Source organism: Callospermophilus lateralis, chromosome 1 (assembly GCF_048772815.1).
Source record: "Callospermophilus lateralis isolate mCalLat2 chromosome 1, mCalLat2.hap1, whole genome shotgun sequence".
NCBI lineage: Eukaryota > Metazoa > Chordata > Mammalia > Rodentia > Sciuridae > Callospermophilus > Callospermophilus lateralis.
In genome coordinates, this window is record NC_135305.1 from 215,184,605 (window position 1) to 215,203,776 (window position 19,172).

Here is a 19,172-nt window from a genome sequence, read left to right on the forward strand (position 1 = left end):
AGTGGTAGCGCATATTTGGCAGACTCGAGGACTTGGGTCCAATCCCCAGCACCAAAAGAGGGAGAAGGAAGATCTGTGATTTCCTGGGGCCCAAATCTCTTCATCCTGGAATTCCCCAGCATTGGAGTGTGCCAGTGCCCACCTTTTGAACCCCAGAGGCACAAAACCCACTCAAAATCCATAGAGTCTTAGCTTCCTTCCGCAAACAGATTAGAGATACCCTAGTTACCAACACCACCATGGCCCTGACGTGGCAACCTGACACCCCCCACACACAAATCTGGGGACCCAAGCCTCTGTTGAAATCTTGGTTCCTGGACCCTTTCAGGCCCCTCGGTGTACAGTGCCTCCGTAGGTCTTACATTCGAGTCACAATACCTCCGCTTTCTCTTTGCCCCTCCAAATCTAGGTGCTGGACGAAAGGGGAGTCCACACGGTCTCCCGGGCAGAAAAACTGCTTAAGAAAGGGTGCCGACGCAAGAAGCAGGGTCCGCGGGGGCAGGAGGACAAGATTCTGGCAACCCGAGCCTCCAGGATGCGCTTTTTGCAAGTGCTGAGTCCAGGCCAGCGCGCGTTCATTTCCACCTGCCGCGCCGTCGGGCGCCGTGAGGAGGCGGGGCTCGTGGCCCTGGCCAATAAGCGACGCCGGCGCTGGCAGCTGCTGCTATAAAGGGCTGGGGGCGGCGGCGGCGCGGCCCAAAGCGCGGAGCGCGCAGCGCGGGCCAGAGGGAGGGAGGGAGGGCGGGCGAGGGGAGAGGACTGAGCACCCGCGACCGGGCAGGCCGGACTGAGGGATAGCGGTAAAAAACAGAGCGCCGCGATCTCTGTCGGGAAGCGCAACCTCCCCGGGCCCCGCGGGGCCGCGCAGGGGGCGTCCTCAAGCCTTCGCCCGCTCCCTCTTTCCATCTTCTGCCGCCCGCAGGCCACCCCGGGGCCCGGTCATCCGCGCGCTCATCCTCGGGCTCGGGCCCGTCCCTGGCCCTCGAGGGAGCCGCCGCCTTCATCACTGCCTCTGCAGCGGCCACACCAGAGGCCGCCCAGGCGGGAACCCGGCGTGAGCATCGGGCGCCCCCCTAGGAGTGCACGACCCCAGGAGCCGCCCTCAACACGGACCGCGCCCGCTGGGCACACAAGAATGGTCACTGTAGGTATTCTCCTGTCGCCAAGAGAACTGGGGTGGGAAGGGGTTGGGTCCAGGCACCATGGAGATGGCGGGGGTGGGGGGGGTAGGACCAGGCCTAGTTAGGCCCGGGTGGGGGGGTAGGACCGCACCTCGGGCCTGAGAGTGGGCAGAGCCGCGCCCAGAGTGTTGGGGGTGCTCGGAGTCTGGCCTGAGAGACCTTGGGGAGCCAGGCTGCGACCCAGGGGGCGTCCTACGACACCCTGGAGGCGAGATTGCACCCTCTTCGGAAGGCCTGATGGGGGAGGGGCCGCGGCGGCAAAGGATGCTTCCTCCATTCGGGCTCAAGACCCCGCAGGCCGCCCAGGCAAATGCAGGGCCCCATCCCTAGTGTTGGGCCAGGCCAAGGCGGCAGAGCATCCCCAAGAGCCTTGGAGAAGCGGGTGGCGTCGGATCGCGCGTTCCGGGCCTTGGCCGCGCCCGAGAGGCGGGCGTCTCGTCCTCGAGCCCGTCGACCTTGCGGCAAGCGGGGAGGGGAGAGGAGGGGGCGCGCCCGGAGGCCCCGCGGGCCCGCCGCCGCTGCTGCCGCGTCCCTTTGTTTCTCGGCGCTTCTTCGCGGGCCGTAGCCTCGCGCGGGCGCCTCGGGCTGCGGGGAGGGGGAGGGGAAAGAAGGGACCGCGGTGTGTTGGGAGGGGGCTTCCCGGCTCCTGGACCCCAGCCTCCCGGGAGATGGGATAGGGAGCTAAGACAACCCCCTAGGCCAGGTCCAAACGCCCCACCCCGCCAGGACTCTGGGCCTCGGGGTGACCTTGAGAGCGCCCGCCCGCCCGCCCGCGCCACTCGTTCCGCGCCTGATGCTTTCAGCAGCCACCGAGCTGGTCAGCTCCCGAGCGCCCAGCCCCGCCCGTCCGGCCACGCCCTGCCTGACCACGCCCTACCACGCCCATCTAGGTCCCGCCCCCTAGGGCCCCGGGGGGCCCGGCCTCGCCCTAGCCCTCGGATTTCCACTCGGCAGCCCGGGCGTGTCTCGGGGGCGGAGCTGGCCAGTGATAGTCCCACCCCAGCTCCACCCCCGCCCCTGCCGCGCGACTCCGCTCCCCGCGCCGCCGCGCGTCCTTTGTCTGGTCCCGGCGCCCGGGCCTCCCTTTTACGCTCTTCCTATCTCTCGATCGCTGCGTGTGTGTCTCTGAACCCTATGTCTCTTTCTGGGCTCCTTTTTCGAGTCATGGCCAGCACAGTGGATGTGGGGATGTTCAGCATTCCCTCCCTGCCCGGGCCTCTCCGCTCTTGGACCCTGGTACCCGCCCACCTGTCTCTGAGAAACTCAAGCCTGGCTATCCTGCTGTGTGTCCTAAGGCTGGCTCCTTCCCCTTTCTGGGCCTTATGTTGTTTCCCCATTAGAAAAAGGGAAACTAATGCACAAAGGAGAAGAGGGTGTGGTCAGAGGTCACCCAAGGGCCTGGAGGCTTTTGGAGGCCTGGGCACACCAATGGGGATACTCTAAGGCAGAGACATACTAGGGTCCCGCTGGGAGAAGTGAGAGGATGAATTGAGACAGTGAGTGCCCAGCATGAAGGAGAAGGGCCTAGAAGTAGGAGGCTCAGTTGGCACCACGTGGTGGCCCAGCCTTACCGTGTGTGGCCACTCAATGCCCTATTGTCGCCAGTATCTTGGCATCTGTCACTGACTGGGGCCCTAGGATACAGCTGGGGGCCAAAGGGGCTGGAAGCCGGAGGGTCTCTAAAGAGTGGCCTCAGGTGTGCTCATGGCAAATCCTTATATCACATGGATGGTGCAATAGTAGGAAAGAGTTGGAAAGAGTGACAGAAAGGGGAGGGGGCAAAGAAGGGCTTGCAGTGGGGGCAGTGGAGAAGAGAGAAATGGAGAGGAAAGGGGGAGAGAAACCAAAGGAAGGAGAAACTCAGAGGCAGAGGCAGAGCAGGAGAGGCTGGAAAGGAAGGTCCCCTCCGTGTCAACCTCTCCTCTCAGTCTTTGACCTGCCCTCTCCCTTCTAACCTCACCCCCATTTTCTGATGTGGACCAGTCCTAGATGTACATGCTACTGTCATCCCAGGCCACAGATTCACTGGGGGAGGGGGGAGGAGGAGGGGTGTGGCCTCCACCTATCTGATCCCCATTATCAGCTCAGCTGGCTCAGCAGCTGAGAAGGAAATGTGACACTGGCCCTGCTAAGCTGTCACAGCTGGGAGGGAGCCTGAGTGGTGGTGAGCTTAGTGGGCTAGGCCTCAAGGCCCTGGGCTGACCCTCCCTGTCAATTCCTAAGTCATCCAAGTTGGGAACACCAGTGGTGGTGACAGCCTCCTGTAACCCTGTAGACTCTGCAATCATCAGATCAGGAGTCAAATGCTGACTCCCTCACCTCCATCTCTTCCTGTCACCCTTGGTGAGTCACAGGTCCCTGAAACTGACCCTCATTTCTCCATCTGAAAAATGGAGCAGACAGTCTCCACCTTTCAGTGTGGTTGTGGGAAGTCGATGAAAACTGCACATGGTCAGTACCTGGCACACAGAGGACTTCAAAACCTGGGATCTGGGTACCAGAAGCAGCAGCTTATATACTACAGATTGCTCACTGGACCCCCACAGCAAATACCATCAATCTATCAGAGAACTTCACCTTGCTGAGCCTGGATGGGACTTCAGAATGCGTCTCCACTCGTGGAGATGCTATACCTTCCTTGGAGGGACAGAGGCCCAGAAAAGTGACATGACTATAAAGGCAACAGTAAAGAGGGTGGAGCTAGCAGCTGGCACACAGCATCCCTCAGCAAATCTTTATCGAATAAGTAGATTTCATCAACAGAGTGCATTTATTTAATAGCAGTGCCCAGGAGCTGGCATGGCAGCTCAGTGCTAGAGTACAGGTCTAGCATTCAGAAAAGTCCTGGGTTCAATCCCCAGCACTGCACAAAATAAAATAAATAAAAGACAATGCTCAGGGCATGGCATACAGTAGGTGCTCAGTTTTATGTCATTGTTATTTTTATTATTAGCCTTTGTGTTCAGAGTGAGCTCTGGGGTCCAAAACCTGGCTCTGAATTTATGGTCCACTGCTTCCATCCTGTGCAAGCCCCTGAGACTCACAGAGTTTTGGTTTTCACTTGGGTCGATTGGGGAAAGGAGAATGTTCAATTTGGGGAGAATTGACTAGGAAATTTTGCATAAAAAAAAAAATCTTGTCCGGCAGGCTCTTGCTCCATGACTCTGCTCTAGAAGAGCAGTGAGCTCAAGCTCTGGAGTGGGCTGCTTCACAGGCCAAGCCCATGGCAGACATTGCGAACCAACCAATGCATATTCTTTTTGAGCCTGGATATGCCTTCCTAGTACTCTTCCAGGCAGTTGCCCTGAGTTGACTGGAGATATAGGGAAGTTGACCATCTGTGTTATCCTTTTGTTTTTTTCTTTTGTGCTGGGGATGAAACCCAGGCTGTCACACAGGCTAAGCAGGCACGCTACCGCTGAGCTACCTCCCCAGCCCTGTGGCATCCTTTTCATAAGAGTGAATGAACTAGGTGCCATAGGCCATGCCTATAATCCCAGCAACTTGGGAGGCTGAGGCAAGACGATTGCAGATTCAAAGCTAGCCTCAGCAACTTAGCAAGACTGTCTCAAAATAAAGAATAAAACAGGCTGGGGATGTGGCTCAGTGGTGAACATCCCTGGGGTCCAATTCCTGGTACAAAAAAAAAGAGTGAATGAGCTGGGTGCGGTGGCACACATCTGTAATCCCAGTGACTCAGGAAGCTGAGGCAGGAAAATCACAATTTTGAGGGCAACCTCGGTAACTCAGTGAGACCCTGTCTCTAAAAGTAAATAGAGCTGGGGATGGAGCTCAGTGGTAGAGTGCCCCTGGATTCAATCCCCAGTTTGACGCTCCTACCAAAAAAATGAGTAAATGGGAGCCAGATGCTGTGGTTTGTGCCTATAGTTCAGCTACTCTGGAGGCTGAGGCAGGAGAATCGCTTGAACCCATGAGTTCAAGAGCTACCCCAAGGCATGGCCATAGTGTTGTAAAACAGCTCTGGAGTTTAACAAGTCCAGGTTTGAAATCGAGTTTCCCATTCCTATCGCCTAATGTCTGTATGCTCGGTTTCCGTATCTGTAAAATGGCAACTGTGTCTCTTGTATTTCAAGATTGTTGGGAAAATAAATGAAATGATACCTCAACGTCCTTTCCTCAGTGCCTGGCACATGGTAGACACTCAGTGAAGTGGAATGATAACCAATAACAGTATAAGGAGGCAGAGATGGTGGACATGACAAACCTGCTTACGTTTTCAATGATTACGCCCATGGCAGACACAATCCCAGAATGCTTTCCAGCTGTCCCCACATGTAACTTTAGATCCTTCTGCTACCACCATGCTTGGAATTTGGAGTTTGCAACAGACTGGAGCTGAGATCTAGAAATATTAAGTGGCATATCTGAGAATACACATCTGGGAAATGTTAGAGCTGACACCAGTCTTGGTTGTCAGTGGAAGTTGGAAATGCAGACTTCAGATCGGGGAAATTCTTATGAAAACCCCTTGTCTACCATTTATACTCTGCTTGATCTTTGGGATTTTAAAACTATCTGTTAACCTCCGTTTCCTCCTGTGTTAGAGTAGAGAGGGAATCTCCTCAGGATTATGAATAAGAAAAGAAAATTTTTGCAGGTAGAGTGTTTTGCACAGTGCTTGCCACACAGGAGTGCCCAGTATTTGGGGACAATTATGGTATTGCCTCTTGAGCCAGGGATGGCTGAGGTGATGTGCTCCTGCTGTTGTTTCTATTTCTGTGGCAACAGCAGACATTGCTGAGGAATCACAGCTGCCTTTTCTGCTGAAATTGTATATGGCTTCTGAATCTTAAAATTAATTCCTCTAAGAAGTCCTGACCAATCAGTTTGATCTTATTTTGTTTTGGCGCTGGATTGAACCAATTTGAGTTTTCAAGTGAGGAAAAACTATTTGCCAACTGTGCCATAAGAGATGTAAGTAAATATTGGCTACTTTACCTTCCTGTGTACATGATAGATAGTACCAATCGCTCCCAGCACTATTTCCTACAGATGCCACTTTAAAATTCTCCATATGGCTCTTCAGAGAGCCATTATCAATTATTTTGTTTGCTGCAAGGTAAACAGAGTCTCAAGAGGATAAGGGACACATTCAAGGGCATACAATGAGTTGTCAGAGCCAATACTAACACGGTTGATTGGCATATGCCATAGTAGGAGAATGGCAGAATGGTCTCAAGTCTAGAGAGGTCTCCATATTTGTTATAGTGCTACTAAAATGTTGAGATGCTGTGTGACGTCAGCAATTTCTGTAACATCTCTGAGTCTCAGCTTCCTCATCTATCCAAAAAATAATAATATCTACATTTGAGAGAATTTGTGTATATTACATATAAAATAGCATTTCAGTATTTTTTGTTAAAAAATACTAAATAAAGAACTCTGCAAAACTTCGACAAGCTGGGGGTATAGCTCAGTGGTAGAATGCTTGGATAGCATGCACAATAACTCTGGATTTGATCCCTAGTACAACCAAATAGAAAAAAAAGAAAACAAAATCAAGTAAATTTCATTTATCCTAGGTTGGTTTAATATTGGAAAATCAATTGACATAATTTGAGGTATTAATACATTAAAGCTAAAAAGTCACATTTCAATATAGAAAAATTCAATAAAATTCAACATCTATTCCTTCAAAACAATCTTGTTAGGATATTAGAAGAAAAGAAAAAAATTTCTTTGTGTGCAGTGCTGGGAATGGGCCTTGCCCAAGCTAGGCAAGTGTTCTACCACTGAGCTACACCTGCAGCCCTGAAGAAAATATTCTTAATCAAGCTGGGAGCCGGGTGCACACTTGTAATCTCAGTGACTCAGGAGGCTAGGAAGATTGCAAGGTGCAGACCAGCTTCAACAACTTTACGAGACCCTGTCTCAAAAATAATAAAAAAGGACTGTGGAAGTGGCTCAGTAGTTAAGCATCCCTGGGTTAAATCCCCAGTTTAAAAAAAAAAAAAAAATTCAGGGCTGGGATTGTGGTTCAGCGGTAGAGCGCTCGCCTAGCATGGGAGGGACCCGGGTTCGATCCTCAGCTCCACATAAAAATAAAGGCATTTTTACACCTAAAAATAATTTTTTAAAAAAAAATTCAAGCTGGTGATATAGCTCAGTTGGTAGAGTGCTTGCCTCCCATGCACAAGGTCCTGGTTTCAATCCCCAGCAACACACACACACTCATACACACACACACACCAAAAAAGAAAAAAAAAATTATCCAGATAAAAGTCATCTAGAAAAAAATCCATAGCAAAGATCATGTTTAGCCATGAAATGTTTAAAGCATTTCTCCTACTTATTTTTGGTATTTTTTATTTGTTTGTTCCATTTATCTTTTTTGTTTTTGTTCTTTTCTCTTTCTTTCTTTTTAAAGCATTTCATTTTACATCAGTAATAAGGGAGCCAATATCACACTGTAGCCCCTGCAATAAGACAAGAAAAATAACAGGTATAGATAGACTGGAGATGAAGAAATAAAACTACCATTATTTGTAGGTGCTTTATGTTATACCAGAAACAAATGATAACAAAACCCTCAAACCCAAAACAGCTCAGTGAAAGAACTATAGGAGTGAATACCTAATAAAACAATTCTACATAAAGCAAAGGAAATACTAACACATTTGGAATCAAAATTACCTTTGGCAAGAGGAGGAAAATAAACATCTTGGAGGGGCTTATGAGGCTTCAGTGCTCCTAAAATATTAAATTTCTTATTCTGAAAAGTATTCATTTCATTCTGAAAATGCACAGATTGATTTTAGGAATATGTATGTGTATATATAGTATATTTGCCTGTTTGCTCTTGCTATAAGCAAAATACCTGAGGCTGGATACTTATAAAGAAAAGAAGCTCACAGTTTTGGAGGCTGAAAATCCAAGAATGGGTAGGCCCATTTATTCAGCCTCTGGTGAGGACGCTCTTGGCTGGGTCACAACGTGACAGAGAAGCAGAAAGGGAAATAGCTGTGTATACAAGAGGCCAAGTGCATGGGTTTATAGCATTGCTTTCTTGCAAACCCCTCATGCTTCAACATGTTGGAGAGTTCAGTCTGCAGCACTGAACCCTAAAACAAACCACTTTTGAGAGAACTAACTAGGGGCCCTTGAGAATAGCATTAATCCTTTCCAAAGGTGATGCCCCCAGTGACCTAATTACCTCCCACTAGGCCCCACCCCTTAAAGGTCCCTCCCCCAACACTGCCACACCAAGAACCAAACCTCAGCATGTGAACCTTTGAGGGACACGCTCTGACCTTATCCAAGCCATAGTATGTGACATTTATTTACTCAGTGATGCTGGGGGTGGGGCCCAGGGCCTTGTGCATGCTGGGCAAGTGCTCCACCACTGAGCTGTGTCCCCAGAACGCAGATGGTATCCATGAAATTTCTCACAGTAAAATCACATCAGGAGAGTTTTTTGTTTTCATTTTTTCCCCCAGTGCTTTTTTCCAGTAAATACAAGGAATTACTAAGAATAATGTGCTGTCAGGCCGGGGTTATGCCTCAGCAGTAGAGCACTTGCCTAGCAGGTGTGAGGCACTGAGTTCGATCCTCAGCACCTCATATACATAAATAAATAGATAAAAATAGAGGTATTGTGTCCAACTACAACTAAAACAAACAAAACAAAAAAGAATAATGTGTTGGGAGCTGGAGCTGGGCCCGGTGGTGCGCAGCTGTAACCTGGAAGGCTGAGGTAGAGGGGTCACAAGTTCGGAGCCAGCCTCAGCAACTTTGTGAGGCCCTTTGCTATCTCAAAATAAAATTTAAAAAGGGCTGGGGGTGCAGCTCAGTGGTAGGGTGCTTGCCTTGCTTGTGGGGTCTGGTCCTAGTACTGTGCACGTTCGTACACACACAAGCAAATAATACTTTGTCCCCTGGCTATAATCAAGTCCCCTCAGACATGGCTGACCATGACCACTGAGCCCCTCTGTGTCCCTGATGGCCCCTGGTGTGGGGACAGGGCGGTGAGCCGGTGTGACCTGTTGTCTCCAGCAGATACTGGGGGCCATGGAGTCTCAGGTGGGGGGGGGCCCGGCCGGCCCGGCCCTGCCCAACGGGCCACTCCTTGGTACAAACGGAGCCACTGATGACAGCAAGACCAACCTCATCGTCAACTACTTGCCCCAGAACATGACCCAGGATGAGTTCAAGAGTCTCTTCGGCAGCATTGGTGACATCGAGTCCTGCAAGTTGGTTCGGGACAAGATCACAGGTGTGGCTTCTAGCAGGTGGGAGGGTGGGAGGCGGGAGGAGAGAGGTGTGAAGGGACAGGTTTTACCCTAGGAGGAGTGGGGGCCAGTGGGACTCTGGGGTCGAAGGTGTCGTGGGGGACAGGAAAAGGTGGTTTGGGGTGGGGAGGGTCAGCCTCTCAGGCCTAAGCTTGAGGGGACACTGGCAAACCCCAGCATTGGGCAGGAAGGTCATTACCCTGGTCCTGCCACAGGGCAGAGCCTCGGCTACGGGTTTGTGAACTATTCTGACCCCAACGATGCAGACAAAGCCATCAACACCCTCAACGGCCTCAAATTGCAGACGAAGACCATCAAGGTCAGTGTCTATTCTCACAGTCACCGCCCCTCCCGCGTTCTCCCGTTGCCCACCCTCCATCCCCAAGGGGCCAGGCCTGAGTCTCTCCTTCCTGATTGGCTCACTGGTGATGCCTTCGCTTCTCTGAGCCTCAGTTTCTGTACCTGTTAATGGGGAGAATATAAACCCTACCTTCTCTGGAGGCTGGGGAAGTGAGCCAGGCCTGGAGGTGGGGCAGGGTAACCAGGGTCCTCTGGGCAGCCCCCTCCCTGTCTTTGTCCTGGAAATGGGGGTGGGGGCCCATCTGCCATCTGGGGCCTAATTAGGGTCTGGGAGGGTGGGATTAGGGAAGGCCCTTCCCCCACCTTTGTGCGATGCCCCTCCCCCATGGCCTCCACTCTCAGCAGCTGCAGCTGGGACCCTACCAGCCCAGGTTCCCTTGGGGGGAATCACCATGGAAACCCTTCTCTGAGTCCGCCTGGGGGTGTGTGGGCTCCGCCCTGCAAATCTGCTCCTGGACCCTGGGGGAGGTGGGTGGGGGCTGCCCATCTGGCCCCCAGTTTGCTATGGGAACAGGTACAGGAATCTCTTGCCCTCCCTCACTGGGGGGCTGGGGAGATGAGGTCATGACCCAAAGGCCTCTCCATGGCCAACTGGCTTAGAGTCCCTGGGGGCATGAGGGTGGACCCTAGTGACCCGACTGTGTTTGTACACGTCTGTGAGTATCACCCGGAGCCATGAAACAGGTTAGTGATGTGGTGGCTGTGACATGGTATCAGTCAAGTGGCTGCCATCATTGGTCTTGGTGGTGAAGACCTGCAGTGGCCCCCGGGGGTCTGTAGATCTGGTGTCATCGTGACAGGTGCTTAGTGACATACTGCAGCTCCCACAGTGATCCGGTAGGGCACCACGGGTGTCTGTCGTGGTGACATTGTGTGGGTGTGTCTACCTGCGCCCTGTGTTGGGGTAGAAAGTGTGCAACATCGTGTGCTTGTACGGTGGGCGACTGGCATGTCATTCGTTGACTCTTACTGTAGTTCTTGAAGCCTCCTGTGTCATCATGAATATGGGGATGGCCTTGTGACAGCCTCCTGCTGGTTTGTCCCTGTGCCATGCAGGGCGGTGCTTCTTGGCCTCCTGTGGGTCCCTGTGTGTGTCCCTGCCTGCGTGACAATCCTGTGAACTTGGGTCTGACTGGTCGCCCCGGAAGACTTGGACCAGTGTTTTGAGGGCCTCATGTGCCAGGTCCCATCCTGGGAGGACTTTGGCCCACCTCTGCCTGCCCTCGGGGAGCCCAGGCTGTAGAGACTAGGAAGGCCCATCAGACCTATTTTGTGCCTCAGAGAATCCCAGACCCCAGCACCTACCCCGAAGCTCAAGCCCCTCTTCTCCCCTCAAAGCTGATCCATGAGTTAACCTCGCCCTCCAAAGCTCCCAGCCCTGCGGGAGAGAGAGAAAGCCCTCAAATTCGTGGCTGTGATTTTTCAGTTTTCATATATTATTTGCCTATTTATTTGCAGTGCTGGAGGTGGAACCCAGGGCCTCTCACAAGCTAGGCCAGCGCTCTGCCACCCAGCCACAGCCCCAGCTCCACAACTATGACTTTAAAAGTTACTATTGTGGAAATGACAGTGGCCCATGTGTCTGTTGCTAGAGGACCCCAGGTGCATGCAACTGCAGTAATCAGAATCCAGCCCCTCGGCCCACCCGCACCCTCCCGCACCCAGACTCACTTCATTTGTTTTTTGTTTGTTTATTCTTACGGGTTTTTTGTTTTGTTTTGTTTTTTGTGGTGCTGGGGATTGAACCCGGGGCCTTGGGCATTCGAGGCAGGCACTCTGCCAACAGAGCTCTATCCCCAGCCCTCATTTTTTAAATTAGTTATTTTCAATGAAGCCATACACCTTCACCACTCACTGCCCCCAACAATAGCCAGACCCTTGACAGTGACTCCCTAAGCAGATGTTGATTTAGAAGAAATAGAAAGTAGAGATCAGCAGAAATAAGGGGGAGGGGAGCCCCACAGTGGCAGGTCATCCTGTGAGCCTTCGGGGGCGGGGCCTCCAGGCCACGGCTCCAGGACACGGATAAACACGCAGTGAGACGGGGTCACACAGTGCTGACGCTTTGTAAATGGACTTTTCTTTCCCCCACTTCACAATACTCACCACTGTTTCAGGAAAATAATGTACGCGTCCACCATTTTCAAAACAGCTGAGAGAGTTTCAGTGTTGAGCTGGACCCTGATTAATGACTCGACTTGAATGACAGGACCAACATGTGTAACTCACAGCTGAGAAGAGCACTTTGAGAAAGAGCATTAGAAGTGGGGATGGGGACCATACTCAGATGGCAGGGGACAGGGAGCGTGTTTCAGCTGAAACCTGGAGAAGAAGGAGAGGGAAGAGCATTCCAGGCAGAGAGAAGAGCATGAGGCTGGAACTGGCGGGTGTATTTGAGAAAAATGGAGAACACTGTGTCCTTAGATCAGAGCAAACAAGGGGAGGAGTGGGGGAGATGGAGGCAGATTAGTGATAGGGCAGAGTGCGCAAGGCCTTGTGGGCTACAGGAAGAAATTTAATGCTTTAATGCTGAGGAAGGTGGGAGCCATGGAGGGTTCTGTGTGGAGGAGGGAATTGACGGGGCTCAAGTGTTCACAGGCGCCCTCTGGCTGCTGTTGGGGGAACATACTGAAGGTTGAACACAGGTCCATGGTGGAGCTGGGCTAGGGTGGAAGTAGGGAGTGTGCAGATTCCAGATAATTAGGAAGGTGCAGCCAACAGGGTTTATGGTGGATTCAAAGAGTGAAGGACAGAGAGGTGTTGAGACACCCAAGGCTGGAGACTTGAGCATCAGGAGGACAGAACTGCCGTCACTTGGGTCACCCAAGGTTGGGGGCACTCCCAAGCCAGTGCAGCCATGCTGAGCATGGGCACCTGTGAGACCCCTCTGTCACCCTCTGCCTCCGGGTGCCCCAGAAGTCTACAGATCAGGGGCAAGGACTTTGTTGGGGAACACCTGGGAGTCGGCGTGGAGCTGGGAGCCAAAGACCTGAATGACCCCAGGAGCCCAGCGTAGTGAGGGGCCCACTCTCCAAGGGAGAGGGAAAAATCAAAGTTTGTTGATGGGGTAATGAGTATGCACGCAGGTCCCCAGAGGACTTGTGACCCGAGCCGCGGGGCAATCCTGACGTCCTCAGGTGACAGTTTCCTGTTCCCCACTCTCCCTGAAACCCCGTAGGGACAGCCACAGCCACGCCCCTCCCCCGTGCCACCTGGCCCCACAGTGACACTAGAGAGGTGTCTCCGCAGCTCTGTGAAATGGACCTTTCCTAACTGTCCATCCGATGCCCCCCCCAGGTGTCCTATGCCAGACCCAGTTCCGCATCCATCCGGGATGCCAACCTGTACGTCAGCGGGCTCCCCAAGACCATGAGCCAGAAAGAGATGGAGCAGCTCTTCTCCCAGTACGGTCGCATCATCACCTCTCGCATCCTGGTGGACCAGGTCACAGGTCAGGCTGCGCGGAGGGTGCACCTGACCCGGGAGCGGGGCAAAGGCCCTGGGGCACGGGGCAAAGCGGAGCAACCATGAATGGCGGGGCGAGAGATGGCTCGGTGGGACTCCTGACTGGCGCCCTCACCCCTGGCAGGTGTCTCTCGGGGTGTGGGATTCATCCGCTTTGACAAGAGGATCGAGGCCGAGGAGGCCATCAAAGGACTGAACGGGCAGAAGCCGCTGGGTGCCGCGGAGCCCATCACGGTCAAGTTCGCCAATAATCCAAGTCAGAAGACGGGGCAGGCCCTGCTCACTCACCTCTACCAGTCCTCGGCCCGGCGCTACGCAGGCCCCCTGCACCACCAGACGCAGCGCTTCCGGTGAGCCTGGGGCCACCGCCCGCTCCCCCAGGTCCCCAGGTCCCCAGGCCCCACGGGCTCCGGCTCGCAGCCCCCACCCCAAACCCCACTCCCCCAGCCGCCGACCAGGCAGAAAGGTGGGTGTGTCAGGCCCGGGCAGGCTCCACACAGCCGTGCCCTGCGGCCACTGTTGGCATTATCATTATTAGGTACTGGAACTTGAACCCAGGAGCTCTTCCCAGCCTCTTTCTTTCTTTCTGATACCTGGGGATTGAACCCAGGGGTGCTTAACCACTGAGCCACATCCCCAGCCCTTTTTATTTTTTATTTTGAGACAAGGTCTAGGTGAGTTGCTGAGGCTGGTCTTGAACTTGTAGTCCTCCTGCCTCAGCCTTCTGAGTTGCCGGAGGCACAGCAGCCTCATGAGAACAGAACTTATATTTCCCTCTTTTTATGGAAGAGGACCCTGAGGTACAGACAGGCATCACAGGGGGACAATGGGAGCTCCTCATGGACCCTGGGTGGCTCCTGCTCCAAGTGCTCTAGCAGAGTTGACTATGCTGTTATTGTTGCCTCTGTGAGGATTTATCCTTCCCAGAGAGACCGAGTCCTGGGCCCAGACAGCACCCGCCAGCCAGCAGGGAGGGGGAGGATGAGGACGCCGGGGCGGGCGGGCAGCAGTAGGGCAGGCGAGAGGCGGTGCCCGAGTGTCCGCCGCTCCGTGCCAGGCGGTGTCCAGCCGGGCGGGGAACAGCCATCGGGCGGGGGCAGGGCTCTGCCACAGGCTGGCCTGGTGGGGGTGGGGAGGACAGGCCAGCCTGTGGCGTCACTACAGCGGGGTGTGTCCAGTGGCCACCTCTGACCACCACTTCTGCCTCCACAGGCTGGACAATTTACTCAACATGGCCTACGGAGTCAAGAGGTAACAGTGCCCCCGCCCCACTGCCCCCATCCCCTCACCCTCCCTCCTTGGACCCCTGCCCGGCTGTACCCCTACCCCACCGCACTTTGCCCCAGGACCACCAGCGTAGCCTTGTCTGCTTGTGCTTAGGAACAGCATGGCCACTAAGAGATTGACACCAGGCAGACCCCGGTTCTGACCCTCGGGACCTCCCTGCCTCTCGGGGGCTGTCAGTGTTCACAGAGCTGCTCTGGAGTGTGGGTCCAGGGGGTGGCCCGCGCCCTCCCGTTTTTTCTTCCCATTCCAATGAAAGGCAAGCAGAGCTGCCTGGGGACGAGCTCACCCCCTGGCCCCACATGAAGTCCCCGGGATCCACTGGCCACTGTTGATCATATGCGTCAAGGGTCCCAGAATGACCCCCTCCTGCTCCAAAGTTGGGGTAGACCTGTGGCCCCTGCACCACTGATCTGTGGAAGTCCCCATGGTCATTGCTCAACAGGCCGCCCAGGGCATGCTGAGAGGTGGGCACTTGCCTTGGGGTGGGAGACTAGTGTGTTGGGGTCAGACCTTGTCCCTCTGGAGGTGAAGTGACGCTGAGCTGGTGCTCAGCACATAGTGAGCTACTCAATAAAAGGTGGCCATCTGACGACTACTGTTACTGTTGTTCCTGACCTTAGTCTAGCGGAGAAAGAGATTGGAAAATGAGCAGGACTGATGCAGAGACAGAGATCAGGACTGTGCACGGACGGCATGAGGGGCATGGACCAGCAGAGACCCCAGCCCTCTAGGTGGCCTTAGTACGGAGGCCGGGTAGTGGAGTCCCTGGAAGCAGGAGCAGGCTGGGCAAAGGCCCAGGCAGTCAGGGGTAAATGGTCCAGCTCTTAGGGTCCCTCCTACCCTCGCCACCAAAAGCTGAGTGATTTAATTCTGAAGGTTGGGGACAGGAAGAATGCCAGGGAGGCAATTTTGTCCTTTTGGTAGTTCATTTCTTAAGGACCTCGAGAGTGTTTCATTAATTCACTTAAACACCTCCTGAATATCTCCTGGGTGCTGTTCTACGGCTGTAGCATGCCAGGGAGTAGATTCTAGCAGAAGAATGTGGAGTTGATAATAGTTCAGCTATCCCCCTTATCCCCTGGGAGTAGAAGCAGCCTGGAACCATGAATAATGCTGAACCCCATATGGCCCTTGTTTTCCCATACATAGGGATACCATGGAATGTTTTCACTTAACAACTATTTACACTCTGAGGTTGTGACTTTTGTAGTGTGAGATGCTACAGAAAAATTAGCACAATTTCATGGATAGATTTGTTTTTAGCATAGATCTTAGCAACCTCAGCAGTGTTTTTTTTTTTTTTTTTTTTTCTCTTTTCTTTAAGTTGAGAAGTTTCACCTTTTTGCTTAAAGAAACTTTATCATTTCTCTTTGGCATATCTGAATTGCAATGTCACTACTCTTACACTTTGAGGTCATTAAGAAAAAAAAGCATTACTTGAACACAAGTACTGCAATGTTAAGAAAGCTGATCTGATACCTGATATGGTTTATTAAGTGACTATTGGGTGGGTAGTATATACAGTGTGGATACACTGGGCAGAGATAAATCACATCCTGGGCAAGACAGGATGAGATTTCACCTTGCTACTCAGAACAGTGTGCAATTTAAAATTTCTGAGTTGTTTACTTCTGGAATTTCCTGCTTAGTATTTTCAAAATAAGATTGACTACAGGTAACTGAAACTGCAGGAGGTAAAACTCTGGATAAGGGGACCACTGCATATGATTTGAGTAGGAAAATGCTGGAAAGGGGCAGAAGGATGAGGAGGTGGGCCACTTTATGGAGACATAGGAGGCCACCTTGAGGGGGTGCTATCTATGCTGAGATGGAGGAGAGGCTCTGAACCCCCTGTGTTCATGTGCCAGCACTCAGTCCTGTTCTTCCAAAGTGGGTCTTCAGCCAGGTGAGGGTGCCAGGGTGCCTGGGGGGTGGGGAAATGGGGGCAGAGTTGCCCGAGGTAGTATCAGAATGGAATCAGAGTTAGGGCGAGGGAAGAAGTTGGGTGGGAGGATGGACTGAGGGAAGGGAGGCAGCGACCGTTGACCCTAACTGGTCCTGGGGTTGCTACAGATGCAGCAGATCATGGGTTGGTTCAGCCTAATGTTCAGGGAGGGTCTGAGGCCCAGACAAGTTTGAAATCAGAGCTGGTGTCTCCAGGTCAGAGTCAGAGGCCATAGGGTCACTGCAAGGTCAGGACAGCACAGGATCAAACACACAGCAGGCCCAGTGAAGAGTCCCAGTGGCACCAGGGCATCCCATGGTCCCGGCGGGGTCGGAGGCATGCTGGGGATCAGGGCAGAGCCCGCGTGACCCCCAAAGTAGTCCCCTGTCGCTCATCGCCAGGTTCTCGCCGATCGCCATCGATGGCATGAGTGGCCTGGCGGGCGTGGGCCTGTCGGGGGGCGCAGCCGGTGCCGGCTGGTGCATCTTCGTGTACAACCTGTCTCCGGAGGCCGATGAGAGCGTGCTGTGGCAGCTGTTTGGGCCCTTTGGGGCAGTCACCAATGTCAAGGTCATTCGCGATTTCACCACCAACAAATGCAAGGGCTTCGGCTTCGTCACCATGACCAACTATGATGAGGCAGCCATGGCCATCGCCAGCCTCAACGGCTACCGCCTGGGCGAGCGCGTGCTGCAGGTGTCCTTCAAGACCAGCAAACAGCACAAGGCCTGAGCTGCCCCGCCGCCCCCGCCCCGGGCAGCAGAGAGAGAGAGAGAGAGAGAGAGAGAGAGGAGGGGCCCGAGAGAGAGAGCCCAGGCAGACCCACAGCCCTACGAAGCCACAGGGTGAGCACTCGGGGAGCAGGAGGGTCTGCAGGGGAGGGGGTGCCCGGGGGTCCCCCACTCCGCTCTCCCTGCCCCCCCATCCCAGGCTGGGCTGTTCACTCTCTCGTCTTGGTTTGGTTCATGGTGAAGGTTATTGTTTCTTTTCTCGGTTAAAAAGAAAGCAGAGACGAGCCCCCCGGTCCCCCCTCCATGGGATGGCTTGGGGGACGTGGGGTGCCCTCTCAGGCCCCCTTGCCCAGGCTTCCCAATACGTCGGTGGGCCTGGAGAGAGAGGGGAGGGAACAGGTTTAAAAATCCCCAAAAAAGTGAAACATGAAGAGGGGTGTGGGCATTCCCAGCCCCCCAGAGCCCCTGGGTGGAATTCGGGGAGCAGGGGGCGGGGCTGGAAGCAGAAACAAAATGAAAAACAGGGGAGGGTGGGAGGGGAAGAAAAACTCTATTTTTGTAAAAAGGGAAAAAGACCTCGTGGAGAATTTTTACTGGGGATTCTTGAACTTGAAAAAAAAAAATCACAAAAAAAGACAAAAAAAAAAAAAAGAAACTATTTTGGCAGGTTATGTTTACCAACTGGGGCAGGGGTGTGGGGAGCAGGGCTGAGGGGCCGGGAGTCCACAGGGCCACACACAGAGGAACAGCCACACGAAGACATGCAGGGGCACATGCTTACACCACAGGGGCAGAGACAGGCACGGACACACTCAGAGGTCATTCAGGAACTCGCTGGCCAAACCCAGACACGTGGACAGGGGTAAACCTCGACAAAGAAGGAGACAGGTTTGGGGCTACATAATGTGGACACAGACGAAGGTGACCATACATACATGTAGGCGTGCCAACACACCCACAGGTCCACATGGACACACGATCATGGACACAGGTCTGCTTGGATGTGTGGATCTAGACACCTGGTCACAGAGACACAAATACCCAGGAACACATGCACAGCACCCCACAGGCCCAGCAAGAGATCCCACCCCGGCCCTGACCCTGTCACTTCCTCCAGGCTGGCCCGGCCCTCCCTCCCAGAGTCCCCTTGGCTCCAACGTGCCCCAACCCCAGGTTCTCTGACAGCTCTCTCCTGGCTCATCAGGGGTCTCCCTGCTGCCCACCAACAGGCGTGCACACGCAGTGTCCATGCATCCAGACACACAATACCTCGTTCCACTTTGGCATCATGGTGGGCTGGAGGCAGTCCCCACCCCCCACAACACTTGAGGCCAAAGGACCCCCTGTCCCTGGGGCTCAGCCTCCCTGGGCTGAGGGAGAGGCCCAGCCCTGAGCCTCCCCCAACCAGGGCTGGGCTTCCCCAGCAGCAAGCACCCAGCAACCCGCCAGACCCAGGGTGGATGGGCCCTGCGGCCCAGCCCCATTTCCCTTCCTGTCCACTCGTTACCCTTTTTGGTTTGTTGGGTTTTGTGTCTTTCCAGGTTGGGGAGGGCAGTGGACAAGCCCCCATCTGGAGCTCCAGCCCCGGCTTCTGTCTGGATTTTGCTCCTGCCTCCCTTTTCATTCTTTTTAAAAAATTCCAACAGAAGCCAAAGACTGGAGCCCCCGGGAGCCCTCAAAGCCCCCACCCACCCCTCAGTGGGCCCAGTCAGAACTGAAAATTGCAAAGCCCCCCGACTAGTTCTAGTTGCCTTCTCCCGGTGTCCTCTGCGTTTGGTGTCTGGCCATGGCCCCATCTGGACGTCCAACTCTCTCTCCCCACCCCTCCCGGTGTTGTTCTTAAACGTCTGTGGAGCTTCTGCTGCAAGGAACAAAAAGAAAAAAAAAAAAAAAAAAAAAAAAGTCAAAAAGCAACAAAATTAAAAAAAAAAAAAAAGCCAACCAAACGAGAGAA

The 19,172-nt window shown here is 53.6% G+C and overlaps 1 protein-coding gene across 1 annotated transcript; it reads left to right on the forward strand.

Moving 5' to 3' along the window:
• Positions 1-2,345: 2,345 nt before the first annotated feature.
• Elavl3 (ELAV like RNA binding protein 3) lies at positions 2,346-17,219 on the forward strand. Its single transcript, XM_076857677.2, has 7 exons — positions 2,346-2,417; positions 9,198-9,414; positions 9,646-9,749; positions 13,088-13,241; positions 13,380-13,605; positions 14,468-14,506; positions 16,889-17,219. Exons 1-7 carry the CDS (start codon positions 2,346-2,348, stop codon positions 17,217-17,219), a joined length of 1,143 nt encoding a protein of 380 aa, XP_076713792.1.
• The last annotated feature ends 1,953 nt before the right edge of the window (positions 17,220-19,172 follow it).